Below are 24,528 nucleotides of genomic sequence, written 5' to 3'. Positions count from 1 at the left end.
TGAGGCACAAATGCAAATCACATAAGTAATTCTAAATTTCCTAGTGGCTACGCTTTAAAAAAAAAAGTAAAAAGAAGCTGGGGAAATTAATTTTTTAAAGACCCAATATATCTAATTTATTGTCATCTTAACATGTAATCAATATAAAAACATAATTAATGGCGTAGTTTATATTTTTTATATTGCTTTTGAAATCTGGCATGTACACTTAGAGGACAGCTCAGAACCAGCCCCCTTTCCAGTGCTCAGTAGCCATGTGGGTCTACCACACTAGACAGCATACAAGCCCCTGTGCATTTTCCTTGTCCTATAAATTGGATTTCCCCCTCTTACTAACACTGATGATGATAGTCATGGTAGACAATACTACCTTGTACTGTGAAAATCTGGGGCAAAGCCTTCCAAGCACAGGATACAGCATGTGCAAAGGCCCTGAGGCAGGACCAAGGATATAGATGTGGCCAGAGCCGAGGAAGGGTCATAACATGACCCTGGAGAGAAGGAAGGGGGCCAGAGTGTGGAAGCTCCCAGGGGTTGTGGTGAGGAGTGCCGCAGCTGACCAAGTGAGGGGTAGGCTTTTAGCTTCTGTCCACTGTCCAAGGAAAACTGAATATTGTTGGTGGCAATAAATTTAAAGGTTGACCAGAAAAGCCTTTGCAGTCAAACATAAGATTGTGGTGATGATTCAAATGCAAACCTACACCCTTTTTGGAATCAGTCTTTTAAGCACCAAGAAAAGGTGATTTATGTGCTCCAAGCCACTCCTTTTTAATGATTTGTATTAATGATCACAAGTATAGATGTTTCTCAGGGAGTTGATTGGTGCAAAAACAATTTGCAGCCAGAAGCAATCATAGCCTAGGGCTTTTATTGACAGTTAGATGCATAGGATACCTGTTTCTCAAACCAATCAATCCTAAAGGAAATTAACCCTGAATATTCATTGGAAGGACTGATACTGAAGCTCCAATACTTTGGCCACCTGATGCAAAGACCTGACTTACTGAAAAAGACCCTGATGTTTGAAAAGATTGAAGGCAAAAGGAGAAGCAGGGGCAGCAGAGGATGAGATGCTTAGATAGCATCACTGACTCAATAGACGTGAATCTGAGCAAACTCAGGGAAATAGTGGAGGACAGAGGAGCCTAGCGTGCTGTGGTCCACTTGGTCTCAAAGAGTTGGACATGACTTAGTGACTGAACAACTCCCCAGCAGCATTTAGAATGAGCCACATTTGATAACCATGGGGAGGCTATAGAATGTGGCCATGGGACCGTGAGTTTTGTTTCTGGCAGGATTCTGCGAAGAGCACTCACAGGCAGCACCTGACCTCAGCGCACCTTGGTCATGTCTCATGGGGTCCCTCAAGCTGTTTCCATCATAGTTATGCTTGAGAATTCAAGACTCCCCAGACACTTATTCATGCATTCAATAGATATTGATTAAGTGCTCTGTGCTGGGAGCGGGTGGGCTAGGGGAGGATCCCTCCAGCTGGAGAGAACAGGAAAGGCAAAGAGAAATGAGCTTGGTGGGTCAGGACAGAAGGAAGGCCTGTGAGCTGGAGCGGTGAGAGCCAGGGTATAAGTAGAGAGAGATGAGGCCAGGTTGTGCGGGACCTTGTCGTCATGGTGATGATTTTGAGGTTTATTCATAGTGGAATGGACATGAGGGAGGGCTGTGACCTGACTTAGGTTCCAGTAGGATCCCTCTGGCTGTCATGTTGAAATTAGGTGCCAGTAGAAGGACAGGACTATAACGAGGTGGGCGAGGATGGGAGCTGGGACCAGCGCAGGAACAGTGAATCCAGATGGTGGCATGAATGGGTGGGAGGGTGAGGGGCTGAGGGAAAAAGGAGATCATAGATTTTTGACTTGAACCAAGGCTAATGATTGAACACCCACTCTTAGGAGCACTGAATTTTTGCTGCAGCTGTGTGATCTAAGTCTCATGTCAGAATCTGATTGTAGGTTTGCACCTGTGACTCTTGAACAAAGCATATGCAGATATAAGGAAAGGAGCTTCCGGCGTGATGAGTATATGGAGAGAGGAAAGCAGAGAAAACCAGGGTGAACTTGAAGTGCCTAGATCCCTCCTCTTCCTTTGAATGCAGAGACTGAAGCCCAGAGAAACGAAGTCACTAGTCCAAGGCCATACAGCTAGGATGTGGCAAATAAGATTTGAACCCAGAGCCTATGGCCTTAACCACAACTCTACTTAACCCATCTCTTGGGATGGCTATTGAGTTGTTTCTAGATTGGGAGTGTGTTTGTTAGTGGCTTTCACTGTTACCAATACTGTTGTCAAAAAAAATATTTTTAAAATATTTGCTTATTTATTTGCTGTGTCAGGCCTTAGTTGTGGCATGCGGGATTTTTGTGGTACCCCATGGGCTTTTCTCTAGTTGTGGCGTGCGGGCTCTAGAGCACACAGGCTCAGTAGTTGCGGCACACAGGCCTAGTTGCCCCCCAGCATGTGGGATCTTGGTTCCCTGACCAGGGATCGAACCCATGTCCCCTGCACTGCAAGCCAGATTCTTAACCGCTGGACCGCCAGCGAAGTCCCCAAGAACGTCTTTATACATGCATCTTTATACTTGCATCTTTGCCTGGGCGAGCAAGGATTTCCAAAAGATAAATTCCAGGAAGTGGGTGCAGTGGGTTCGGAGCCCACGTGCTCGGTGACATCTGTCAGTTTCCTCCCTTAGCGCCCACTTGCACGGATCGGTCTTCCCTTCCACAAGGGAGCCAGTCCCTCCAGCAGCGTTTGGAGGAGGCTGTGCTGCTTTCAGGAGGTGAGGGATGATGGCAAGGTGATGGTGGGGGGAGGGTGGGCTTTTTATAAACCACCAGACAGACCCAGATCAATAATGCATGCTCCCCAAAAGGCCAGCACATTATCTCACAGTCAGCAACAACTGGCACGCAGAGGGTGGTCCTAAAAAATTTATCATCTGCTATTTTCTGCTCATCCAGGCGGCAGTTCTGACAGTTCTCGGGGCTGGAGCCTTCTCGACTAGGATAATTCCAGGCTTTCTTCCAGTCCTGGGGCGGAGAAGAGCCGTCCATCCTAATTAGGGTCTGGATGAGAGATCTGGTATGGGACACAGTACAGAACAGGGGCTCTTCCTGCCCCTGAATTTCAAAGGGGGTGCTGGATCTTTTTTTTTTCCCTTTATCCCTACATGCATTTGATGTGCCTCCCTGAGTGGTCATTCGGAAGTGTCCATTGCCAGGGGCTGGGTTCTAGGACATATTGGTCAGAAAGTGGTATCCACTATCAGTATATCTGGGGGAAGATCCCTGTGTTTGGATGACTCTTGGAGATCGGTAGGGTCTTATCTGCCATCTTCACCAGGAGGGTAGAACAGGGAGAAACATACAGAAGCCAGGGTCTCATTTGCATGGTGTCCTTCAAATAGGCTTTGAAACCAGTGGAATCCGCCTGGGTTTCTGGTTTAATTCAATCCAGACAAACCCTTGGTGAGCCTCCAGGGCTGGGACAGGCTCTGAGACACCAGGATGAGTTGGACACGGTCCTTGCCTGGAGCAAGAGAATATTTGCAACATCCCAGAGCCGTCTGTTCTATTACTTGAACTGGACTTACTTTTTGAAGCTTAAGTATTATTTGAAAAGGAAGCTTTAATTATGACTGTACATGAAAAACTAGTATTCACTGCCTGCGGTAAAAGGTCACTGCAAAACCAAGTCTAATAAGAACAGCAGTGTTTTTATATTTCGGCAAGATGCTGCCTCCCACGGGGCTGAGGCCAGGATGGCTTTTTTTATAAAAAGTGATGGGCAGTTTTGAGAGAGGAGTTCGAGGGGAAGTAGCCCCTCTCTGAGACTTTCACCTTGACCTAATCAGCAGGATGGTGACTGGAAAAGTGAAAAATTTTATGGAGTCTGATACAGGTTTTGAATGTTGGGGCCATATTTATATGGGTACCACCTGGCAGTAACTCTTGTGTCTGAGGGTTATGGAAACAGTCAGGCTGCAAATATCAGGCATTGATGCTTCGCTGCCCATTTTCCTGGAGGTCCACACCAGGTAGGAACAAGGTGCCTTTCAGAGACCTCCTCAGTTTGCTGGGTTTCAGGGGTGGCACTCATGACTACATGAACTGCAGATCAGATGTTCACTGTTCAAAAGAATCCTTTGTCTCTCAGAATATCTTTCAATGAAAATATTCCAATAGAGATGGAAAGATGAGAACTCTCTAGCGAAACAGCCGGGTTCAAACTCTCATTCTGCTGCTGGCTGTGTGGCCTTGAGAAAGTTCCTTGACCTCTCTGTGCTTCTGTTTACTCATCCATAAAATGGAGGAAGATAATCTATAAACCTAACCTTCTTGGTGAGGACTTAATATCCTGGAGCCCCAGGGATGGGGCCAACCCTCATGTGAACCATGAAGACTGGGAGAGGGAGGTAGGAGTGATACACTAAAATAAAATTTCAAGAGCTGGTGCCAGATGAGGGCAGAATGGCTGGAGTGCTGTCAAGTCCAGAAGGTGCCCACAGCACCCTCGTAGGGCTCTCTCTGAAGCCAGGTACCCAAAGGGCGGACCAGACTCATCCATTCCTGAGATATGTGCTGAGCACCTACAGTGTGCCAAGCGGGATCCAGCAGCCAACAAAATAGGCAGAACCTCTGCTCTCAGGGAGCTTACATTCTAGGATAAAGGTTAATTTAAGAGATATATAAAATATGTATTGGGTTGGCCAAAAAAAAAGTCATTTGGGTTTTTAAGAACATCATATGGAAAAACCCAAATGAACTTTTTGGCCAACCCAATAATATATGTGATAGTAAAAAGCTGTCAGAAGAAAACAAGGAATGGAAGTCAGCAAGGAGGGGAGGAGAAAGGGAAAGTTGTGATTTTATGTTGAGCAGCATCACTGAGAAGAGGGTATCTGGGCAAAGAAGGTTAGGGAATATGAGTCAAGGGGATTCCAGAAGAGCGTTCCAGGCAGAGAGCAGTGGGTGCAAAGGCCCTGAGGCAGAAGCGGTCCAGGCAGGCTCACGGAGCAGCAGATGGCTGCAGTGGGAGACCAGTGTGAGCAAAAGAGCCAGGGAGAGGTGAGGTCTGAGAGGCTATGGATGGTGGTGGGAGAGCGGCTCAGGCAGGCTCTTTGCACCAGGGGGAGGGCTGTGACTTTAAGTGGGAAGGACATTGACATCATGTGACTTCTGTGTTAATTTTAACCTTTTGGCTACTTTCTGGAGAATAGACTGAAGGGGTGCAATCAGAGCAGTGAGGGGCCTGCTGCAATAGTCCAGGCAGGAGATGGACCCATGAGAGGTCTACTGCAGTGGTCCAAGCACAAGATCCTGACGGCTCAAACCAGAGTGGGCAAAGGGATCAGACGCCACCCAGAGTTAGAGGGTGGAGCTGACAAGATGTGCTAGTGATCTGATGTGGAGTGGAAGAGGAGTCCAGAATAACTCCAAAGTTTTGTCCTGAACATCTGGCGGTGGGTTGGGGGTGGGGGTGGATTTTCTATTTACAGAGATGGGGAAAGCTATCTAGAGCGCAGTTCTAGAGTCCAAAGCAGTCAACCTTTAGAGTCAGAAGTTCAAGTGGGGAGGCTCAGGCCTGGATGGGCCAGGAGTTGCAGGGTGCAGGAGGAATTACGTGCAGATCGTGTGCCTGTTTGTGCTTTCCTGGGTCAGAGACCCTCACCAGATGCTCAGAGGGGCTGGTGATCCTGCACATGGCAAGCCTGCAGCCTGGAGGGCTGTCTTGTGGGAGAGGCTGACTTGAGAAAGCGGCTCGGAAGGGCCTCTGGCCAGGCACTTGTTTGCCTCTTTCCATCTGTGAACACAAGGAAACCACACCCTGTGCTGCAGACTGATATTCAGAAATCAATTCTAAATTGCAGGCTTGGGTGCTCTGCAGGAGCCAAATGGCTGGAAGCCTAGGGTAGTGTGCCCAGATTCCGGACGCCAGATCGGTGGTAACTTCCAACACAGCGTCTCTGAGATACAACTTCTGACATTCCTGCCGCCGCTCACTGCTGTTAGAAAAACATGTGGATGCAGGTTATTGAGGAAGAAGAGAGACTTATTTGGACCCACCCTGGTGTTCAACTTGCCAAGCACATTCCTGCAAGATCTTTTTAAATTCAGCATCATTTAGGAGATCACTTAAATTCTGGAAGCTAAGTGTATCAGGATTAGGTTTGGCGGCAGGTGAAAGAAAATATAAAATAACAGTGGCTTAAACAAGACAGAATTTTGCTTCTTAATCACTTAAAAATGTCTGGAATTTGGCCGTTCAGGGCCAGCATGGTGGCTTCAAGGTTATGAGGGACTCAAGCTCCTTCTCTACTTTTGTATCCTACTATTCTTACAGTGTGGCTTCCATCTTTGAGGTCACCTTCATGACTCAGAATAGCTGCTGGATCTCCAGCTATCACAGCCATATTCCAGGTAGCAAGGAGGAGGAGGCAGAAGGGAAGAGAATGGACCTTTGAGTCAAGTCAGCTCCCTTTAGGAACCTCATCCCAGGCATCACGTACAACACAGACAGTACTTATTTAATTAGTCACATGATCTCAGCAAGAAATACAGGACACATTCAAACCTAGATTATTCAATTAGGGTTTAACTTTTTGCTAAGGTGTGAGCAAGTGTGGGGAAGTCACTAATGATAGGGTAGCACTCAAGGCTAGTTAGTAACAGTGGGGTCATCTCTACTCCAAGACCAAGGGGGTGAGGGCAGCAGATGATTACTGTCCCAAGGTTAAAATCAGGGCCTGTTAATAAGAAAGAAGGGGAAACAGATGTTGGTGGACAACCTGGGGTCTCAGCCACACCAGAGATCAGGAGCAGGGGTCCCAGGAAGGGGCAGCAACTCCAGTGGTGGGTGTGTGGTTAAGTGATGGACACCCTGAGAAGGAGATGTTCACATGGAAACCTGGGAGAAACATCCCAGACCCGGAGGGAGTGCTAAGAACTCTGAGGAGGGCAGCGGGACCTGGGGAGGGAGGAGAGAGAAGGATGGGGTGAGGGCAGAGAAGGGACGGAGGAAGGTCTGGATTTTATTCTCAGGCCAATGGAAAGGGACTGAAATGTTCTGAGCAGGTATGTTGTGACGCACGCATGATTCGTGGTTTTAGCGGCTCTGGCTGCCGGTGGAGAAGAAGTGGGGGACAGGAACAGAATCTGATAGACCAGTTGTCCCGGTGGGAGGTGATTGGGGGTGCTGCAGAAGGGAAGGGGGTAAACGAGCAGGTTCTGTTTTGAAGGTCAGCACGCCTTGTTGATGGAGTACAAGTGGGCGGAGAGGGAAGGAGAATCAAGGATGACTGAAGTTTTGGCTGAGCTTTTGGGCAGATGGTGGTGCCGTTTACAGAAATGGGAGACTGGGGGAGGAGGGACGGGTTTTCAGACTTGGGACAGACATCAGCTGCTTTGCCAACATCACCCACCAGGACGGTGGCTGGGTGAGTGACTCTGTAGCCCACCCTGAAAAATGGGCAGAACACCTTGGAGAGACTTGCCTCACTGAGGCAATGGCCTCTGGCAGGAGCAGCGAGTTGGAAAATTATTCGCAAGAGGGACATTTCTGGGTGGAGCTCCTCGGGGAGGAAATGGCCAGTCATTGCTGAGCACCATTGTTATACCCATGACCTGCCCTGCCCCAGGGCACCTCCCCTCCATTGAGAAAGCCTGGATTGGAATTTTTTCCCAGAAGCTTCTGCTGGCTCTGGTCTACAGGAGAAGAAAAAATACTGCATGATTTTTCATTTTTTTCAGTCTAGTGTTCATTAATGAAATTCCAGTACTGCCTCTTCAACATCTGTTTTAACTGATTTTGGGGTTAAGAACCAGTTTTAAGCCTTGGATTTTTATTGCTAAAATCAACAATAATATTTAACTTTATTTTGTAATCTCCAAGGGTTAGGAATGGTTCCTCCTCTGCCACCACCATGAGGAAACCTCATCTGAGAAGCGGGTCCTAGGAATCCAGTGGATTTTTCTGGATTGAGTTGCAGGCACAGTGGTTTTGCCAACTGACAGCAGTGAGAATGCTCCAACAGGAGGAGGGGAATCGAATGTAATTGCTTGGGAGACAGTGGAGTCCCTGGGCCAGAGGTGGCCTCTGATTCCTGCTGTTTGTTTCCCAGGCCTTCCCCTCGCCCCACTGCTGGGGACAGAGCGCTTATGGGGCCCTCCATCTGATGCGGCTCGGCCTGATGTAGCCATTCAGCAGGTGTTGCCATGAGCTGGCAGCTCACAATCGGAGCCAGTGACATTGTGGGGATTCCAGGGACACTCACGGGCCAGCTGAGGGCCAGTCGAGGGCGGTCGCTTAAATTCCAGCCTGGCAGGCAGCCACCAGCGGCTGGAGGCTGGTACAGGACACACGTGCTTCCCCACCTAGGGCCTGAGCTCACAGCCCCAGCCCCTGCCTGTCCAGGGCAAGGCTCTGTTCCAGCTTTTACGCAAACCCACCACCACCCATGCCCTCTTAAAGCCTGTTCTCTGTGGGTCTCCAGGCCACAGTGTTGCTTCGCGAGTTTTCTTAGCTGGTCAGTTCAGCTGGAATAGAACCAGCTAAGGGTTGCAAGGGCTTCCCTTGAAGGTCAGATGGTAAAGAATCTGCATGCAATGCAGGAGACCCAGGTTCGATCCCTGGGTCGGGAAGATCCCCTGGAGAAGGGCAAACCCAGTGCAGCAGGGCCAGGCCAGTACTGCGGGTGAGGGCAGTGGGCCTGGTGGGGGCCATGCAGACTGAAAGTAGTGAAAAACCAGCCTTTGCTACTCAGATCTACCCACCTTTGTGCCCATTAAGGCCAGACCTGTGTATTTTCATGCTAAGCCTAAAATCCGGATTGATGTGAAATCTCCCAAGTAAAAGTTAGCAATTAATTCAGATTTTTAATCACTTCCGAGCAGACCTAAATCCAACACACGCAGTCAAGAGTCTGTCCAGAGGCGCTCAATTTGTGAACTCTGTGTTACACTACGTATAGTTAGGAGCTACTGTAATTTACATTTTTAAAAGCTAACATGTTCTGAATCTTTCCAGTATGCCAAGCATTGAACTAAAGGTTTTGCATATATTTATCTCAATTAAAATTCTGCAATAGTCTAGGTAAGAAACAGCAATGGTTAAACATTGATTTAAGTCAGGACCTTGGGTTGGCTAACCATATCCCACCTCCCACAACTTTCCCAAGGGTCTGACATCACAGACTCTATTTACCTCTCATTTTAAGACAAAGATCAGAAAGCGTATCTCTTAGTTATCCATCAAAACCAACACCTCCTCTGTTATGCCACCCAAGTTGGGGGCTCTGGAATTTTGTCTTGGGAAGGGGGCATGTAGGGTATGTCTTCTCTCAGCTGACATAGACTTCTAGGACAGAAAGTAGACGTGAACCACCTAAGTCCCAGGAATGGCCAAAATTGGGTCATGTTTTGAATCTTGAGAGCCCCCAGCACCTGCTAAGTCCCCAGAGATGGCTGTTGTCCTGACCCAGACCTCTAGAAGTGCACATTAAATCAGCATTTCCCCGATGCCTTTCTATGTATGACACAGGTCATGCACAAAATCATCTTATGTGACAGGTTGACAAACATTGATTTTTACTACTTACAAACCTCTTTTGATATGCTTCCAAAAAAAAAAAAATCTAGCACATCAAATCCAGAATTTTACATTGTCACTTGGGTTGAAAACAAAATTTCTAAAGCCACATTAAAGAAAAATATCAAATCAAGTAAATAATAGCCCAGGTGATACACTGAGAGCCCCCCAAACCCCCCCCCAAAAAAAAGCAGTGAGAAAGGGAGTGTGCAGATGAGGGTGCAGGGGAAACACCATGCTTCTGGCAGGTGCGTGGTTTGCGCACCAAAATTTAAGTCATCAGCGCGGGAGGGGGCCTTCCCAGTCCGTCGGAGTCACCGACAAAGGTGTCAGAGTGACCTCACCCTGGCAAGGGAGGAAGGTGTGATCACGGAAAGAAGCCGGTTGTGTTTTTGTCTGCATGTCCCCAGGCGTGTGTTGGACGACAGGAGTTTTGGTTGGCTGGCCTTTTTATTTCTGTGTGGCCTGGTCTTCCAGCCCCTTCCCTTCCCCTCGGAGCTGTCCATCTGCATGACGGCTGTGCCGGGCAAGGAGATTAGATCATATGCTTTCCCGTTCCAGATGTAGATTTATCGAGCTCCGTCACTGTGGCCATTCTAATCAAGCAGGTTACTGTCCCCGAGGGGAGGCTTAACATGTCGCACTGCTTACGCCCAGATGCGGCTGTCATTTAGGGCATCGTTAGATTGTGCTCTAATAGCAGATTGACACGGCTTCCCTGCAGCCGGCTTATTTGGGCCAGGGCGAGCACCCGAGCAGACACGTGCAAGGGAGCTGTTGGAAAGAGCAGACCATCACTCATGTGACTTGAAACGAGGGGCATGTGGCGACCCTGGTTTGGAGCCCATTACGAATAAGAAACAGTCCCGCAGGCTGTTTGCCTTTTGCCAACGCAGCATCCAGGGCTGCTGACTGCAGGTGAATTATTCACCGGGTGGCAGACCCCTGCTCTCCAGGAGGGTCTGAGAGGTTGGGTGGGCAGCCAGCTTTGTCCTTGCCGCAGTCTCGAAAGCCCAAGAAAGGCCAAGTCCTCATTACCAGGTGCTTCCTTCTTTTCCTTGTGGTCTGAGAAGAGCAGGTAAAGGCTTGATTCTTCCTGGACTGCCCTAGGTTCATGCCTTCGAGAAACATTTATTGAACACCTACTATGTGCCAGGTGCTGTTCTAGACCTCAGGGCCGTGGGGCATAGTCAGTGGTCCCAGCTCTCATGACGCCAACATCTAGGGCTGCAGAGAGGGTGACCAGCAAGATGAAGATGTAAATGTGCCAGAGTGTTAAGTCGGCCCCAAAAGTTCATTCAGGTTTGCCAGCCGATGCTATGGGAAACCCGAACAAATTTTTTGACCAACCTGATATATGGTGTGTTAGATCAGCACATGCGGAGTTGAAAACGTAAAACGTAAAAAGGAAGAGGATGTGAAATACTGGAGACAAGGGAGTAAAATTGTGGATGTGGTCAGCAGGGCAGGCCTCACGAAAAAAGAGAACTATTTTTTTTAATTGAAGTATAGTTGCTGTACAATATTATAAGTTACAGGCATAGTGTATAGTGATTCACAATTTTTAAAGGTCATGCTCCGTTTATACTCATTATAAAATATTGGCTATATTCTCAGTGCTGTGCAATATATCCTTGCAGTTTATCTTATACCTAATAGTTTGTACCTCTTAATCCCCTACCTGTACACCACCCCTCCCCCCAAGAGAACTTTTGAGTAGAAACAAGGAGGGGTGAGGACCCAGGCCTTGGGATTGCCGAGGAAGGGCATCCCCAGCAGGAAGAACAGCCTGGGCAAAGGCTCTGGGGCGGGAGCAAGTTGGCAAGCCTAAGGAGAGGCAAGGACCACAGAGGGCGGGGAAGAATAGGGAGCCCGGGCCCACAGGGGCTGCGATCGACCTCACAGACTTTGTTCTCTGAGTGAGTGGGAGCCCTGGATGATGCTGAGAAGCGGCACTGCAGCTACTCCTCTGCAAATAAACAGCCAGAGTCCAGGTAGGAAGCAATGGACCTAAATCAGAGGAAAGAGGATAACCGCCTGCTCAGGGAGGAGACAACAAGATTCTTGAGTGTGGGTATCCTTTAAGAAAGAGAAGCAGGCTCTGCTGATGGACCAGGTGTGGAGACAGCAAGATGGGACCAGGGAGAAGCCACGATTATTGCCTGGGTAACTGGAGGATGGGAGAGCTGGTCCATAAAGAATACTGAGCGCCAAAGAATTGATGCTTTTGAACTGTGGTGTTGGAGAAGACTCTTGAGAGTCCCTTGGACTGCAAAGAGATCCAACCAGTCCCTCCTAAAGGAAATCCGTCCTGAATAGTCATTGGAAGGACTGTTGCTGAAGCTCCAATGGTTTGGCCACCTGATGCAAAAAGCCGACTCATTGGACAAGGCCCCAGTGCTGGGAAAGATTGAAGGCAAAGGGAGAAGGGGGTGACAGAGAATGAGATGGTTAGATAGCATCACCAGCTCAATGGACGTGAGTTTGAGCAAACTCTGGAAGATAATGGAGGACAGAGGAGCCTGGTCGCAAAGAGTCAGACGTGACTTAGCAACAGAACAACAACAGACTAGGGGAGGGGGCAGGACCTCAGGGGACACCCAGGGCGTCTCTTAGCAGTAACATCACTGGGTAGACAATTGTGGGCTGTGCCAAATGCCAGCCAATCCCTCACCCTCCCACAATTTGCACTGTGTCCGTGTGCCCCTTGTATTACTATTTTTTTGAAACAGCTGTAATTATTTTTTGAGAACAGGATTCTACTACCCTAGATGAGAACCTAGCATCACTTGCCCTAAGCAGAAGGAAAGTTAAACCATGCGATCCAGTTTAAGCTAATACGCCTGTCCACCCGGAGCTCCAAGGGGGTGGCCTCATCTCTTCCCTTTGAAATAGGAAGTGTGTGAGTGTCAAGGATGTGACCACATCCCTGCACCCACCAGAGAACTTTCTCCTGGAGTTGATCAGAAGGAGTGAGTGGGAATCAGTTTCCCACACTGGGGTCCCTGGCACTGGCTGACGTGACCCCGAACCACTGTCGCTGCTGGCGTGTCAGCTAAAGTCATGTCCGGGATGACGTGGGGACCCAAACGACAGTCCAGGGGATGATTCTGAGCCCCACTGAAGCTGAGAGTTACCAAGTGTGTAGGGACCTCCGTGCCCCTGCTGGGTTCATTATCAGCGCCCCTGCGTCTGGACGCTTCCTGGACGTGACACGAAACCCCCACCTCCGCCATCAAACATGCTGGGCTCAAGTCCCCCCGCCCCACTTCCCCGGCTCTGCAGTTCTCACCAGGCATCCAACTCCCTGCAGCCGGCTCCCTCTTCTGTTAAGTGGTTTTCTGGGAGGATTGAGTAACACAGTGCAAGCCGTGTGCCCAGCGCAGCACGTAAAGCAGAGTCCGCCGCCGACAGTCACCACGTTAATCGTGATTGTTACTGATGTGCAGCACCGCCCTCTACCCCAGGGCCGAGTTAGAGCTGTCTCAACAATTAGGTTATATTAGGAGCTGCCAAACCAGGGCCTTCAGGAACTGGCAAGTAATGTGATGGGGCAGAACTGGTGTCAGACTATAGAAGGTGCTGGGGAGTATGGCAGACACAGAGCATATCATCTGTTAGCTGCTATTTGAAGTCAGATTTTTTCTTTAATCCACTACACACAACACGTACATGCGTGTCATGGACATAGACTCACTTGGGCTCCTGAGTTATATGGAAACACAAAGAGCGAGATAAATTTTTGTGTTAATTTAGCATATGTTTGTTGGTCAGCAGTCACTTTGTGCCAGGCACTGTTCTGGGCTTGGGAAGACGACAGTAAAGAGAATAAGCCTAGATCCCTGCTCCCTCGGAGCTGTTCTTGTGTGGAGCAGTGGGCAGCACACAAATAAGTGAACTGTCTGAGGGCAGTAACTGTTGGGGGGCCAGGTGAGGCAGGGAGGGGCCGTGGGGGTGCTGGAAGGAGGGGCAGCCGTTTCAGTGTGGGGCCAAGGATGTCCTCTCAGACATGGGACGTTTGATGAATAACCTGGAGGAGGCTAGAAGGATGCACCCCAAGGCTGGTGAGGCCCAGGGCTCTGCCGGACCCTGAGACCGAGGCCTGCTCCCTCTGCAGGTTCCAGCCACTTTGCACCAGCTGGTGGAGGGGGGCTTCGGAAAGCCCACCACCTCCAGCCCCTCCAGAGGGAGACTTCACACCTGCTGTCGGTTGCTCAGTCGTGTCTGGCTCTCTGCGATCCCACGGACTGCAGCACAGAAGCCTCCCCGTCCTTCACTATCTCCTGGAGCTGCTCAGATTCGTATCCATTGAGTCAGTGATGCTATCACACCTGGTAGAAACCCTCTAATTCCCACGAGTTACAGATGGGACCCGTGGGGACTTCTCAGGAGGACATGTGACCTTGACAACAGATGTTCACATAGTTCCAGGGCCTGATGATTCCTGGTCAGACACAAAGCCAGTTCTTTGCCATCCAGGGTGACCTTAGCCAACAGGCTCAGGAAACACACCTCGTTCCAGGCGGGCATCTCTTATAAAACTGTTCCAGCGCTGGGCTCAAGACAGCAGGCTCTGCTCTATTTCCTTCAGTCGTTTAGTGAGATATTACAGGGCATCAATTATATGTTCCTGGGGTTTCAGAAGGAGAGAAATGCTAGGAAGAAAACTACACAGGTGTGATAGCGAGTAAGCAGGGAGCTCCTCCAGATGGGGCGCTCGGCCAGGACTTGTTGAGGAGGTGACCGTTGAGATCTGAATAATCGGACAGGCCAGCAAAGCAAAGTCTCAGAGAGGCAGTCCCCAGCAGAAGGGAGAAAGCAAGTGCAAAGATCCTGGGGCAGGGGTGAGCTTGGAGCCCTTGAGAAACAAAGAGGAAGCTCGTGTAGCCAAGTGAGCAAGGGAAAGGGAAATTCAGTTCAGTCGCTCAGTCGTGTCCAACTCTTTGCAGCCCCGTGGACTGCAGCACACCAGGCCTCCCTGTCCATCACCAGCTCCCAGAGCTTGCTCAAACTCATCATATCCATCGAGTCGGTGATGCCATCCAACCATCTCATCTCTGTCACCCCCTTCTCCTCCCACCTTCAATCTTTCCCAGCATCAGGGTCTTTTCCAGTGACTCAGTTCTTCGCATCAGGTGGCCAAAGTATTGGAGTTTCAGCTTCAGCATCAGTCCTTCCAATGAATATTCAGGACTGATTTCCTTTAGGATGGACTGGTTGGATCTCCTTGCAGTCCAAGAGTCTTCTCCAACACCACAATTCAAAAGCTTCAGGTCTTGGCGCTCAGCTTTCTTTATAGTCCAACTCACATCCATACATGACTACTGGAAAAACCATAGCTTTGACTAGATGGACCTTTGTTGGCAAAGTAATGTCTCTGCTTTTTAATATGCTGTCTAGGTTGGTCATAGCTTTTCTTCCAAGGAGCAAGCGTCTTTTAATTTCATGGCTACAGTCACCATCTGCAGTGATTTTAGAGCTCAAGAAAATAAAGTCTGTCACTGTTTCCATTGTTTCCCCATCTGTTTTCCATGAAGTGATGAGACCAGATGCCATGATCTTAGTTTTCTGAATGCTGAGTTTTAAGCCAACATTTTAACTTTCCTCTTTCACTTTCATCAAGAGGCTCTTTAGTTCTTCTTCACTTTCTCCCATAAGGGTGGTGTCATCTGCATATCTGAGGTTATTGATATTTCCCCCGGCAATTTGGTTCCAGCTTGTGCTTCATACAGCCCAGCGTTTCTCATGATGTGCTCTGCATATAAGTTAAATAAGCAGGGTGATAATATACAGCCTTGAGGTACTCCTTTCCCGATTTGGAACCAGTCTGTTGTTCCATGTCCAGTTCTAACTGTTGCTTCTTGACCTGCATACAGATTTCTCAGAAGGCAGGTCAGATGGTCTGGTATTCCCATCTCTTTTAGAATTTTCCAATTTATTGTGATCCACACAGTCAAAGGCTTTGGCAAAGTCTATAAAGCAGAAGTAGATGTTTTATGGAACTCTCTTGCTTTTTCGATGATCCAATGGATGTTGGCAATTTGATCTCTGGTTCCTCTGCCTTTACTAAATCCAGCTTGAACATCTGGAACTTCACGGTTCACCTACTATTGAAGCCTGGCTTGGAGAATTTTGAGCCTTACTTTACTAGCTTGTGAGATGAGTGCAATTGTGCAGTAGTTTGAACATTCTTTGGCATTGCCTTTCTTTGGGATTGGAGTGAAAACTGACCTTTTCCAGTCCTGTGGCCACTGCTGAGTTTTCCAAATTTGCTAGAATATTGAGTGCAGCACTTTCACAGCATCATCTTTCAGGATTTGAAATAGCTCAACTGGAATTCCATCACCTCCACTAGCTTTGTTCGTAGTGATGTTTCCTAAGGCCCACTTGACTTCACATTCCAGGATGTCTAGCTCTAGGTGAGTGTGAGTGATCACACCATCATGATTATCTGGGTCATGAAGATCTTTTTGTACAGTTCTTCTGTGTATTCTTGCCACCTCTTCTTAATATCTTCTGCTTCTGTTAGGTCCATACCATTTCTGTACTTCATTGTGCCCATCTTTGCATGAAATGTCCCCTTGGTATCTCTGATTTTCCTGAAGAGATCTCTAGTTTTTCCCATTCTATTGTTTTCCTCTATTTCTTTGCATCGATCACTGAGGAAGACTTTCTTCTCTCTCCTTGCTATTCTTTGGAATTCTGCATTCAAATGGGTATATCTTTTCTCCTTTGCCTTTAGCTTCTCTTCTTTTCTCAGCTATTTGTAAAACCTCCTCAGACAACCATTTAGTGTTTCTGCATTTCTTTTTTCTTGGGGACAATCTTGATCACTGCCTCCTGTACAATGTCATGAACCTTTGTCCATAGTTCTTCAGGCACTCTCGATCAGATCTAATCCCTTGAATCTATTTGTCACTTCCACTGTATAATCATAAGGGATTTGATTTAGGTCATACCTGAATAGTCTAGTGGTTTTCCTTACTTTCTTCAATTTAAGTCTCAATTTGGCAATAAGGAGTTCATGGTCTGAGCCACAGTCAGCTCCTGGTCTTATTTTTGCTGACTGTATAGAGCTTCTCCATCTTTGGCTGCAAAGAATATAATCAGTCTGATTTCGGTGTTGACCATCTGGTGATGTCCATGTGTAGAGTCTTCTCTTGTGTTGTTGGAAGAGGGTGATTGCTATCACCAGTGTGTTCTCTTTGCAAAACTCTGCTAGCCTTTGCCCTGCTTCATTCTGTACTTCAGAGCCAAATTTGCCTGTTACTCCAGGTATCTCTGACTTCCTACTTTTGGAAGTCAGTGGCAAGGATACACAGAAGAAGAGGTGGCAAGAATATACAGAAGAATAGATGAGGTCAAAGAAACGTGGAGGTGGGTTGGCAGGGAAGGCCCAATCTAAAAGGGTCTGAGACCCCCAGTAAAGAGCTGGGATTTTCTTCTGAGTGTGAAGGGAAGCTGCTGGATGATTTGAAGCAGTGAAGAGACATGATCTGTGTTTTCCCTGGGAAAGCTCTAGCTGTTTCCTTCCCTGTTTGGTGGAAAAATGGGTAGAGGAGCCACGTAAATCTCCTTTTCCCTCTTTGGGGACAGAGTGCCCAGGTGGGCCCGATGTGTTGTTTTCAGGTCTCTGGGGATTGTTGGCTCCCCAGCAGGAACTTCAGACACCAGGTAGACCCTGGATTGGTTTCCTGTTGCTGTCCTAACAAATTGCACAAACGGAGTGGTTAAAACAACAGAAATTTACTGCCTCACAGTTATGGAGACAGAAGTCTGCAGTCACAGTGTTGGCAGGGCTGTGATCCCGCCAGAGGCTCTGGGGTGAATCCCCTGCTCACCCAGCTCCAGGAGGCCCGAGGAGTTCCTTGGAAGGATATACGTGCCTCCTTCCGATCTCTCCTCCATCTTCACATGGCCTTCCGCTCCATGTCTGTGTGCCTTCTTCCTGCTGTCTCTTGGAAGGACACTTGTCCTTGGATTTAGGTCCTACATCCTAACCAATCTCAGCTCAAGATGTTTTAGTACCTCTGCAGAGACCCTTTGTCTAAATTAGGTCCCATTCACAGGAGCCTGGACATAGGACAGGAACATATATATTTTGGGGGGGGGGAGGTGCATCATTCAACCCACCATAGACCCTAAGTACTGAAAGGAAAAGAAAAAAACTGAGGATGGCCTTAGAAGGAAGAGAAAAAGGATTTCCATGAAACCTCCTGTGTGTCTGGGTACCGGCCGGGGTATGCAATTACACATCCATTCTTCACACATGCATTACTGTGTGTTACACGCTGTGGGGCATTGAGGATTCGGCATTGAGCAAGGCACAGTCTTTGCATGCCTGGAGCCCTCGACAGAGCAGACGGCATGCAGGCACTGGCGCACAGTAGGGTTTCCACACAAACTCCTTTCCTTCCTGCACCTTACTCTGCTCACAGCTTCATTGAGAAACAAGAACAGGCGTGAAGGAAATCACCATCCCTAGTGGTTTATCGTCAAGTCCTAGTAACACATGTAATAAGAGCTCAAGGGAATCAGAAGCCACAGCGATCCCTGAGGGCGATGAGAAGAGGTGTGGCTGGACTGATGGGTGAGGTGTGCGGGGAGGTGGGGAGTGGGTCCCAAGCTGGAAGGACAAGGTGGACAAAGCAGCCACCACAGGTCATGACTGACACAGAGCGTTTCAGCAGTTCAGTTCAGTTTAGTCGCTCAGTCGTGTCCGACTGTTTGCGACCCCATGAACTGCAGCACGCCAGGCCTCCCTGTCCATCACCAAATCCCTGAGTCCACCCAAACCCATGTCCGTCGAGTCATTGATGCCATCCAGCCATCTCATCCTCTGTCGTCCCCTTCTTCCCCGCCCTCAATCTTTCCCAGCATCAGGGTCTTTTCCAATGAGTCAGCTCTTCGCATGAGGTGGCCAAAGTATTGGAGTTTCAGCTTCAACATCAGTTCAGCAGAGAGGAGATGTATTCAGAGAGAAGGCGGGGTGGGGGGGCGTGGTGTTGCCAGGTTGGCATGATCGGATTTCATTAAGAGGGAACAGTTCTTGGGAAAGTTCCAAGTGAAACAAGGTATAAATCTTCTCTCTGTTTACACAGTGTTTGCTTTACAAAAAAAAAAAATCAGTGTATATTAATACCCTGCAAAAAAAAAAGATGTTCTGTTTATATTGCAAGACAAAGTTCTTTACTAGGCTCAGATAACTTATGAACAGGTTTTTACCTACCCGCCCCTATGAATGCCGAGTGGAATTGGGGACTGGCAGAGTACTTCTTAATTGCACTGCGGTCTGAAAGTGAAAAAAAAGTGAAAGTGAAGTTGCTCAGTCGTGTCCGACTCTTTGTGACCCCATGGACTGTGTAGCCTACCAGGCTCTTCCATCCATGGAATTCTCCAGGCAAGAATACCGGAGTGGGGTGCCATTTCCTTCTCCAGGGGATCTTCCTGACCCAGGGATCGAACCCGGGTCTCCCACATTGTAGGCGGACGCTTTACCGTCTGAGCCGCCAGGGAAGTGTTGTGGGCTGCTGCCCACAAATGCCAAGGGCGCCTCCCAGTCTGCCCTTGGAGATTTCCAAACTGCACCCCCTCCTGAGGGGTGGGGGTGCCGCCCTACTCAGGGCCTCTCGGTGCCCTACTGGGGCGCACTCGCTGGAGATCCGCCGGCCGCGTCTCACCTCCTCTCTGGTTGCAGGTTCCATGCAGGTGATGAACAAGACGCGGCGCATCATGGAGCAGGGCGGGGCACACTTCATCAACGCCTTCGTGACCACGCCCATGTGCTGCCCCTCGCGCTCCTCCATCCTCACCGGGAAGTACGTCCACAACCACAACACCTACACCAACAATGAAAACTGCTCCTCGCCCTCCTGGCAGGCGCAGCATGAGAGCCGCACCTTTGCCGTGTATCTCAACAGCACGGGCTACCGGACAGGTGAGCCAGGCTGCCGCGGGTGGGCGCAAGAGCCGACTGGGACCCAGAGCCCTGCCTCGGATCGCTGCCTTCTCCGCTGCGGGGCGGGGGGGCAACAACTTTAATTTAACAGCTATGCCTTGCCTTCTAAGTGCATTAGAGAAATAGATTTATTTGCTTATAGAAGGGCTTGAAAGTGACCTTTTCAACGGAATTTGAGTTTTGTTTTGTTTTTTTAAAGTGAGCCCCTTTAAAATTTGAAATACAGTACAGAGGCCATGAAGTACCCAGGCAGGAGCGTGAGTTCTTTGTGAATTGTGTCATTTAAGCCACTGAGGACTACTTCATTGACTTAAGGCCATCAGCATGGAACAAGCTTCCAGAAGAACACTGGGGTGGGGCATGGGGATTAAAATCGGCGTGGAGACTGTGGCCGCTCTACAGATGGCAGTGCACTGTCCATCTACACGTGGCTGTCTGCACTGCCCAGGGTGCTCCATCTCCTCTGCCAGTGGGTGTGTTGCATCCTAGGTGGAGAGTGAGTGAGACTTCCTGTCTCTTTATCTTGCAGGAGGTACTTTAGTGGGTTCTGGAGACTCACCTGCCAGGCTAGTTGCCTGAGGCAAAGGCACAGTTTCAGTTGCTTACCGCCAGCAGTGTTGCAAAATCCTCCAAATTCAATTTAATTTCCTTTAATTTAGAAAAATAAACAAACACTCCCCACCTTGAGTAAGGAGCCAAGGCAGTTGTGAAATCAGATATTGTGACTCAGGTGTCGTAACCCCAGGAGGTTGTGCTCAAGTGACAAGGGACTTGTTTGGGTGGGGGTGACAGGGAGGAAGGGATATCTCCATTGTGTTCATTCATACGTCCACTGAAGACACTGAGGTTGTTTCCATATCCTGGCTGCTGTAAAGAATGTTGCATTGAACACGGGATGCAGGTAGCTTTCAAGTTTGCGTTTTCATTTTGTTTGAATAGATACTCAAGAGGTGGAATTGCTGGATCATGGGGTAGTTTCATTTTTAGTTTTTGAGGGGCTTCCAAACTGTTTTCCATCATGGCCATACCAATTTACATTCCCACAGTGAACAAGGGTTCCCTTTCCTCCAAATCCTCTCCGACACTTATTATTCTTTGCCTTTTTGATAACTGGTATTCTAACAGGGAGGCTTCCCAGGTGGCGCTAGTGGTAAAGAGCCCACCTGCCAAGGCAGGAGACATAAGAGGTGCAGATTTGATCCCTGGGTCGGGAAGATTCCGTGGAGGAGGGCATGGCAACCCACTCCAATATTCTTGCCTGGAGAATCCGCCTGAACAGAGGAGCCTGGCGGGCTACAGTCAGGCTTACAAAGAGTTTGACACGACTGAAGCAACTTGGCACACGGCACATTCTAACATATGTGAGGTGGTATCTCATTGTATGTTTGATTTACATCTCCCTGATGATTAATGATGTGGACTCAGATGCGCCTGTTGACCGTCTGTGTGTCTTCCTTGGAGAAAATGTCTATTCAGATCTGTTGTCCCCTTTTTAATTGGATTGTTTTAGTTTTTTCTATTGAATTACATGAGTTTTTATGTATTTTGGATACTAACCCCTTATCAGATGTAATGATCTGCAAATATTTTCTCTTATTTGGTAGACTGTCTTTTCATTCTGTTGTGCAGAATGTTCCTCTGCTGTGTTTGGTGTCGTCCCACTTATTTCCTTCTGTTTTTATTGCCTTTGGTGTCAAATAAAAAAAATCATCACCAAGACCCATATCAAATGATGATTTCATATCATATGTTCCAAGTCTTTAATCCATTTTGAGTCAGTCTTTGTCTGTGGTGGAAGATAGCAGTTCAGTTTAATTCTTTCTCATGTGGCTGTCCAGTTTTCCCAGTTCCATTTATTAAAGAGACTGTCCTTTCCCCTATCATATATTCTTGGCTCCTTTGTCGTAAATTAACCAACCATATATGCATGGATTTATTTATGGACTTTCTATTCTATTTCTAATCTATTTCATTGATCTATGTCTGTTTTTATGCCAACACCATACTGTTTTGATTACTGTTGCTTTGTGATACGGTTTGAAATCAGGGAACATGATGCTCCAACTTCATTATTATTTCTCAAAGTTGCTTTGACTATTTGAGGTCTTCTGTGGCTCCATATAAATTTTAGGATTATGTTTTCTGTCTCTGTGAAAAATGCCATTGGCTGTTCTGGTGGTTAGGACCCCACACTTCCATTGCAGGGGGCACAGGTTTCATCCACACAGCACAACCAAAAATGAATAAGTAAACAAGATAAATAAAATTTGTAAATAATAATTTTTTAAAATGCCATTGGAAATTTGATAGGGATTGCATTGACTCTGTAGATTGCTTTGGATAGTATTAACATATTTTTTTTTTTTTTTTGGCTGCACAAGGTCTTCACTGCTTTTGCACAGGCTTTCTCTACTTGCAGTAAGCGGGAGCTACTCTTCATTGCAGTGTGCAGGCTTCCCACTGCAGTAGCTTCTCATTGTAGAGTACAGGCTCTGGGCACATGGGCTCAGTAGCTGTGACTCATGGGCTCTAGGGCATGTGGGGTTCAGTAATTGTGGCATGCAGACTTGGTAGTTGTGACCCGTAGGCTCTAGAGCACAGGCTCAGTAATTGTGGTGCATGGGTTTAGTTGCTCCGCGGTATGTGGAATCTTCTTGGACCAGGGATCAAATCGTGCCTCCTGCATTGGCAGATGGTTTCTTATCCACTGTGCCACCAGCGAAGTCCTAGTATCAACATTTTAACAGTATGAATTCTTCCAACCTATGAGCATGGGATACCTTTCCCTTTATCTGTGTCTTCTCTTTCCTTAATTGAAGTCTTAGTTTTTAGTGCAGAAGTCTTTCATCACCTTGGTTAAATTTATTCCCAGATATTTTATTCTTTTTTATGCAATTGTAAATGGGGTTGTTTTATTAATTTATCTTCCTGATAGTTTGTTATTTATGTATAGAAACTCAACAGATTTTTGTGTATTGATTTTGTATCCTGCAACTTCACTGAATTAATTTATTAGTTCTAACAGTTTTTGGTGGAGTCTTTAGGGTTTTCTATGTATAATGGCATGTCATCTACAAATAGTTTCACTTCTTCCTTTATGGCTTGGATGCTTTTCTTTCTTTTTTTGCCTCATTGCACCGACTAGGACTTCCAATACAATATTGAATAAAAGTGGTGGCAGTGAGTTCCCTTGTCTTGTTCCTGATCTTAGAGGAAAAGTTACCAGTTTTTCACTGTTGAATATGATGTAACCTATGAGTTTTATTATGTTGATGTATGTTCCCTGTACAGTCACTTTTTTGAGAGTTTTCCCCATAAATCGTTGTTGCTGCTGCTGCTAAGTCACTTCAGTCATGTCCGACTCTGTGCGACCCCATGGACAGCAGCTCACCAGGCTCCGCCGTCCCTGGGATTCTCCAGGCAAGAATACTGGAGTGGGTTGCCATTTCCTTCTCCAGTGCATGAAAGGGAAAAGTGAAAGTGAAGTCGCTCAGTCGTGTCCGACTCTTAGCGACCCCATGGACTGTAGCCTACCAGGCTCCTCCATCCATGGGATTTTCCAGGCAAGAGTACTGGAGTGGGGTGCCATTGCCTTCTCCGAAATCGTTGTTGAATTTTGTCAAATGCTTTTTCTGCATCTACTGAGGTGATTTTTATCTTTCATGTTTTAATGTGGTATGCACATTGATTGATTGGGGGATGGTGAACTACCCTTGCATTTCTGGAATAAATCCTACTTGATCATGATATATGACACTTTTAATGTATTATTGAATTCAGTTTGCTAATATTTTGCTGGAGGTTTTTCCATTCTATGTTCATCACAGATATTGGCCTATACTTTTCTTTACTTGTGATATCCTTGGCTGATTTTGGTATCAGGGTAATGCTTGCCTTATAAGATGAATGTGGAGTTATTCCTTCCTATTCTGTTTTTTTGGAAGAGTTTGAGAAAGGCTGGTATTAATTGTTCTTTGAATTTTTGGTGGAATTCACCTATAAAGCTGTCTATTCCTGGACTTTTGGGACGTGTTTGATTATTGATTCAACCTTCTTTCTAGTAATTGGTCTGCTCAGATTTTCTATTTCTTCATCAGTCAGTGTTGGTAGGTTATACGTTTCCAGTTATAGTTCTCTAGCTTGTCAAACTTGTTGGCCTTTAATTGTTTGTAGTAGTCTTTTATGGTCCCTTGTATTTTTATGGTATCAGTTGTAATGTCTCCCTTTTTATATCTGATTTAACTTATTTGAATCCTCTCTCTTTTTTTCTTGGTGAGTCTAGCTAAAAGTTGATCAATTTTGTTTATCTTTTCAAAGAACCAGTTTGTACTTCCATTGATCTTTTCCATTGGCTTTTTTGTCTCTATATTTCATTTATTTTTGCCTTAATCTCTATTGTTTCTTTCCTTCTACTAACTTTGGTCTTTGTTCTTTTTCTGGTTCCTTGAATTGTAAAGTTTGGGTTATTTATTTGAGATTTTTCCTGTGTCTTGATGTAGACATTTATCACTCACAGCTCACCTTGCTGCACCCTGTATGTTTCAGTGTGTTGTATTTTCACTTTCATTTGTCTCAAGTTATTTTTTTAAATTCTTTCGATTTCTTTAACTGATTTGTTGTTCAGTCGCGTGTATTAGCTTGTTGTTTAGTCTCCATGTATTTGTGAATTTTCCAATTTTCTTCTTGTAATTGATTTCTAGTTTCATACCATTCTATTTGAAAAAGGTACTTGATAAAATTTCAGTTTTCTTTAATTTATTAAGATTTGTTTTGTGGCCTAACATATGATCTATTCTGGAGAATGCTTCACGTTCACTTGAAAAGAAGGTGTATTCTGTTGCTTTTGGATGGAACGTTCTGTGTGTGTGCGCTAAGTCTATCTGGTCTACGTATCATTTTAGACCTATGTTTCCTCATTGATTTTCTCTCTGGATGATCTACTCACTGATGAAAGGGGAGTATTAAAGTCCCGA

At 47.0% G+C, this 24,528-nt stretch overlaps 1 protein-coding gene across 12 annotated transcripts in view; it reads left to right on the top strand.

Annotated features, from left to right (window-relative positions):
- The window catches only part of SULF2 (sulfatase 2), a 130,303-nt gene that overhangs the window by 28,641 nt on the left and 77,134 nt on the right, over positions 1-24,528 (top strand). For all 12 annotated transcript variants that reach the window (XM_081559095.1, XM_081559098.1, XM_081559091.1 and 9 more), the window contains exon 3: positions 19,295-19,534. In XM_081559095.1, coding sequence (XP_081415221.1) covers positions 19,295-19,534 — 240 coding nt within the window. The remainder of the gene's footprint in view (positions 1-19,294; positions 19,535-24,528) is intronic.

This window comes from Giraffa tippelskirchi, chromosome 13 (genome assembly GCF_054371585.1).
Source record: "Giraffa tippelskirchi isolate mGirTip1 chromosome 13, T2T-mGirTip1v1.2.pri, whole genome shotgun sequence".
NCBI lineage: Eukaryota > Metazoa > Chordata > Mammalia > Artiodactyla > Giraffidae > Giraffa > Giraffa tippelskirchi.
Note: the sequence above shows the minus strand (reverse complement) of the source record. Positions and strands in the feature narration are given on the sequence as shown.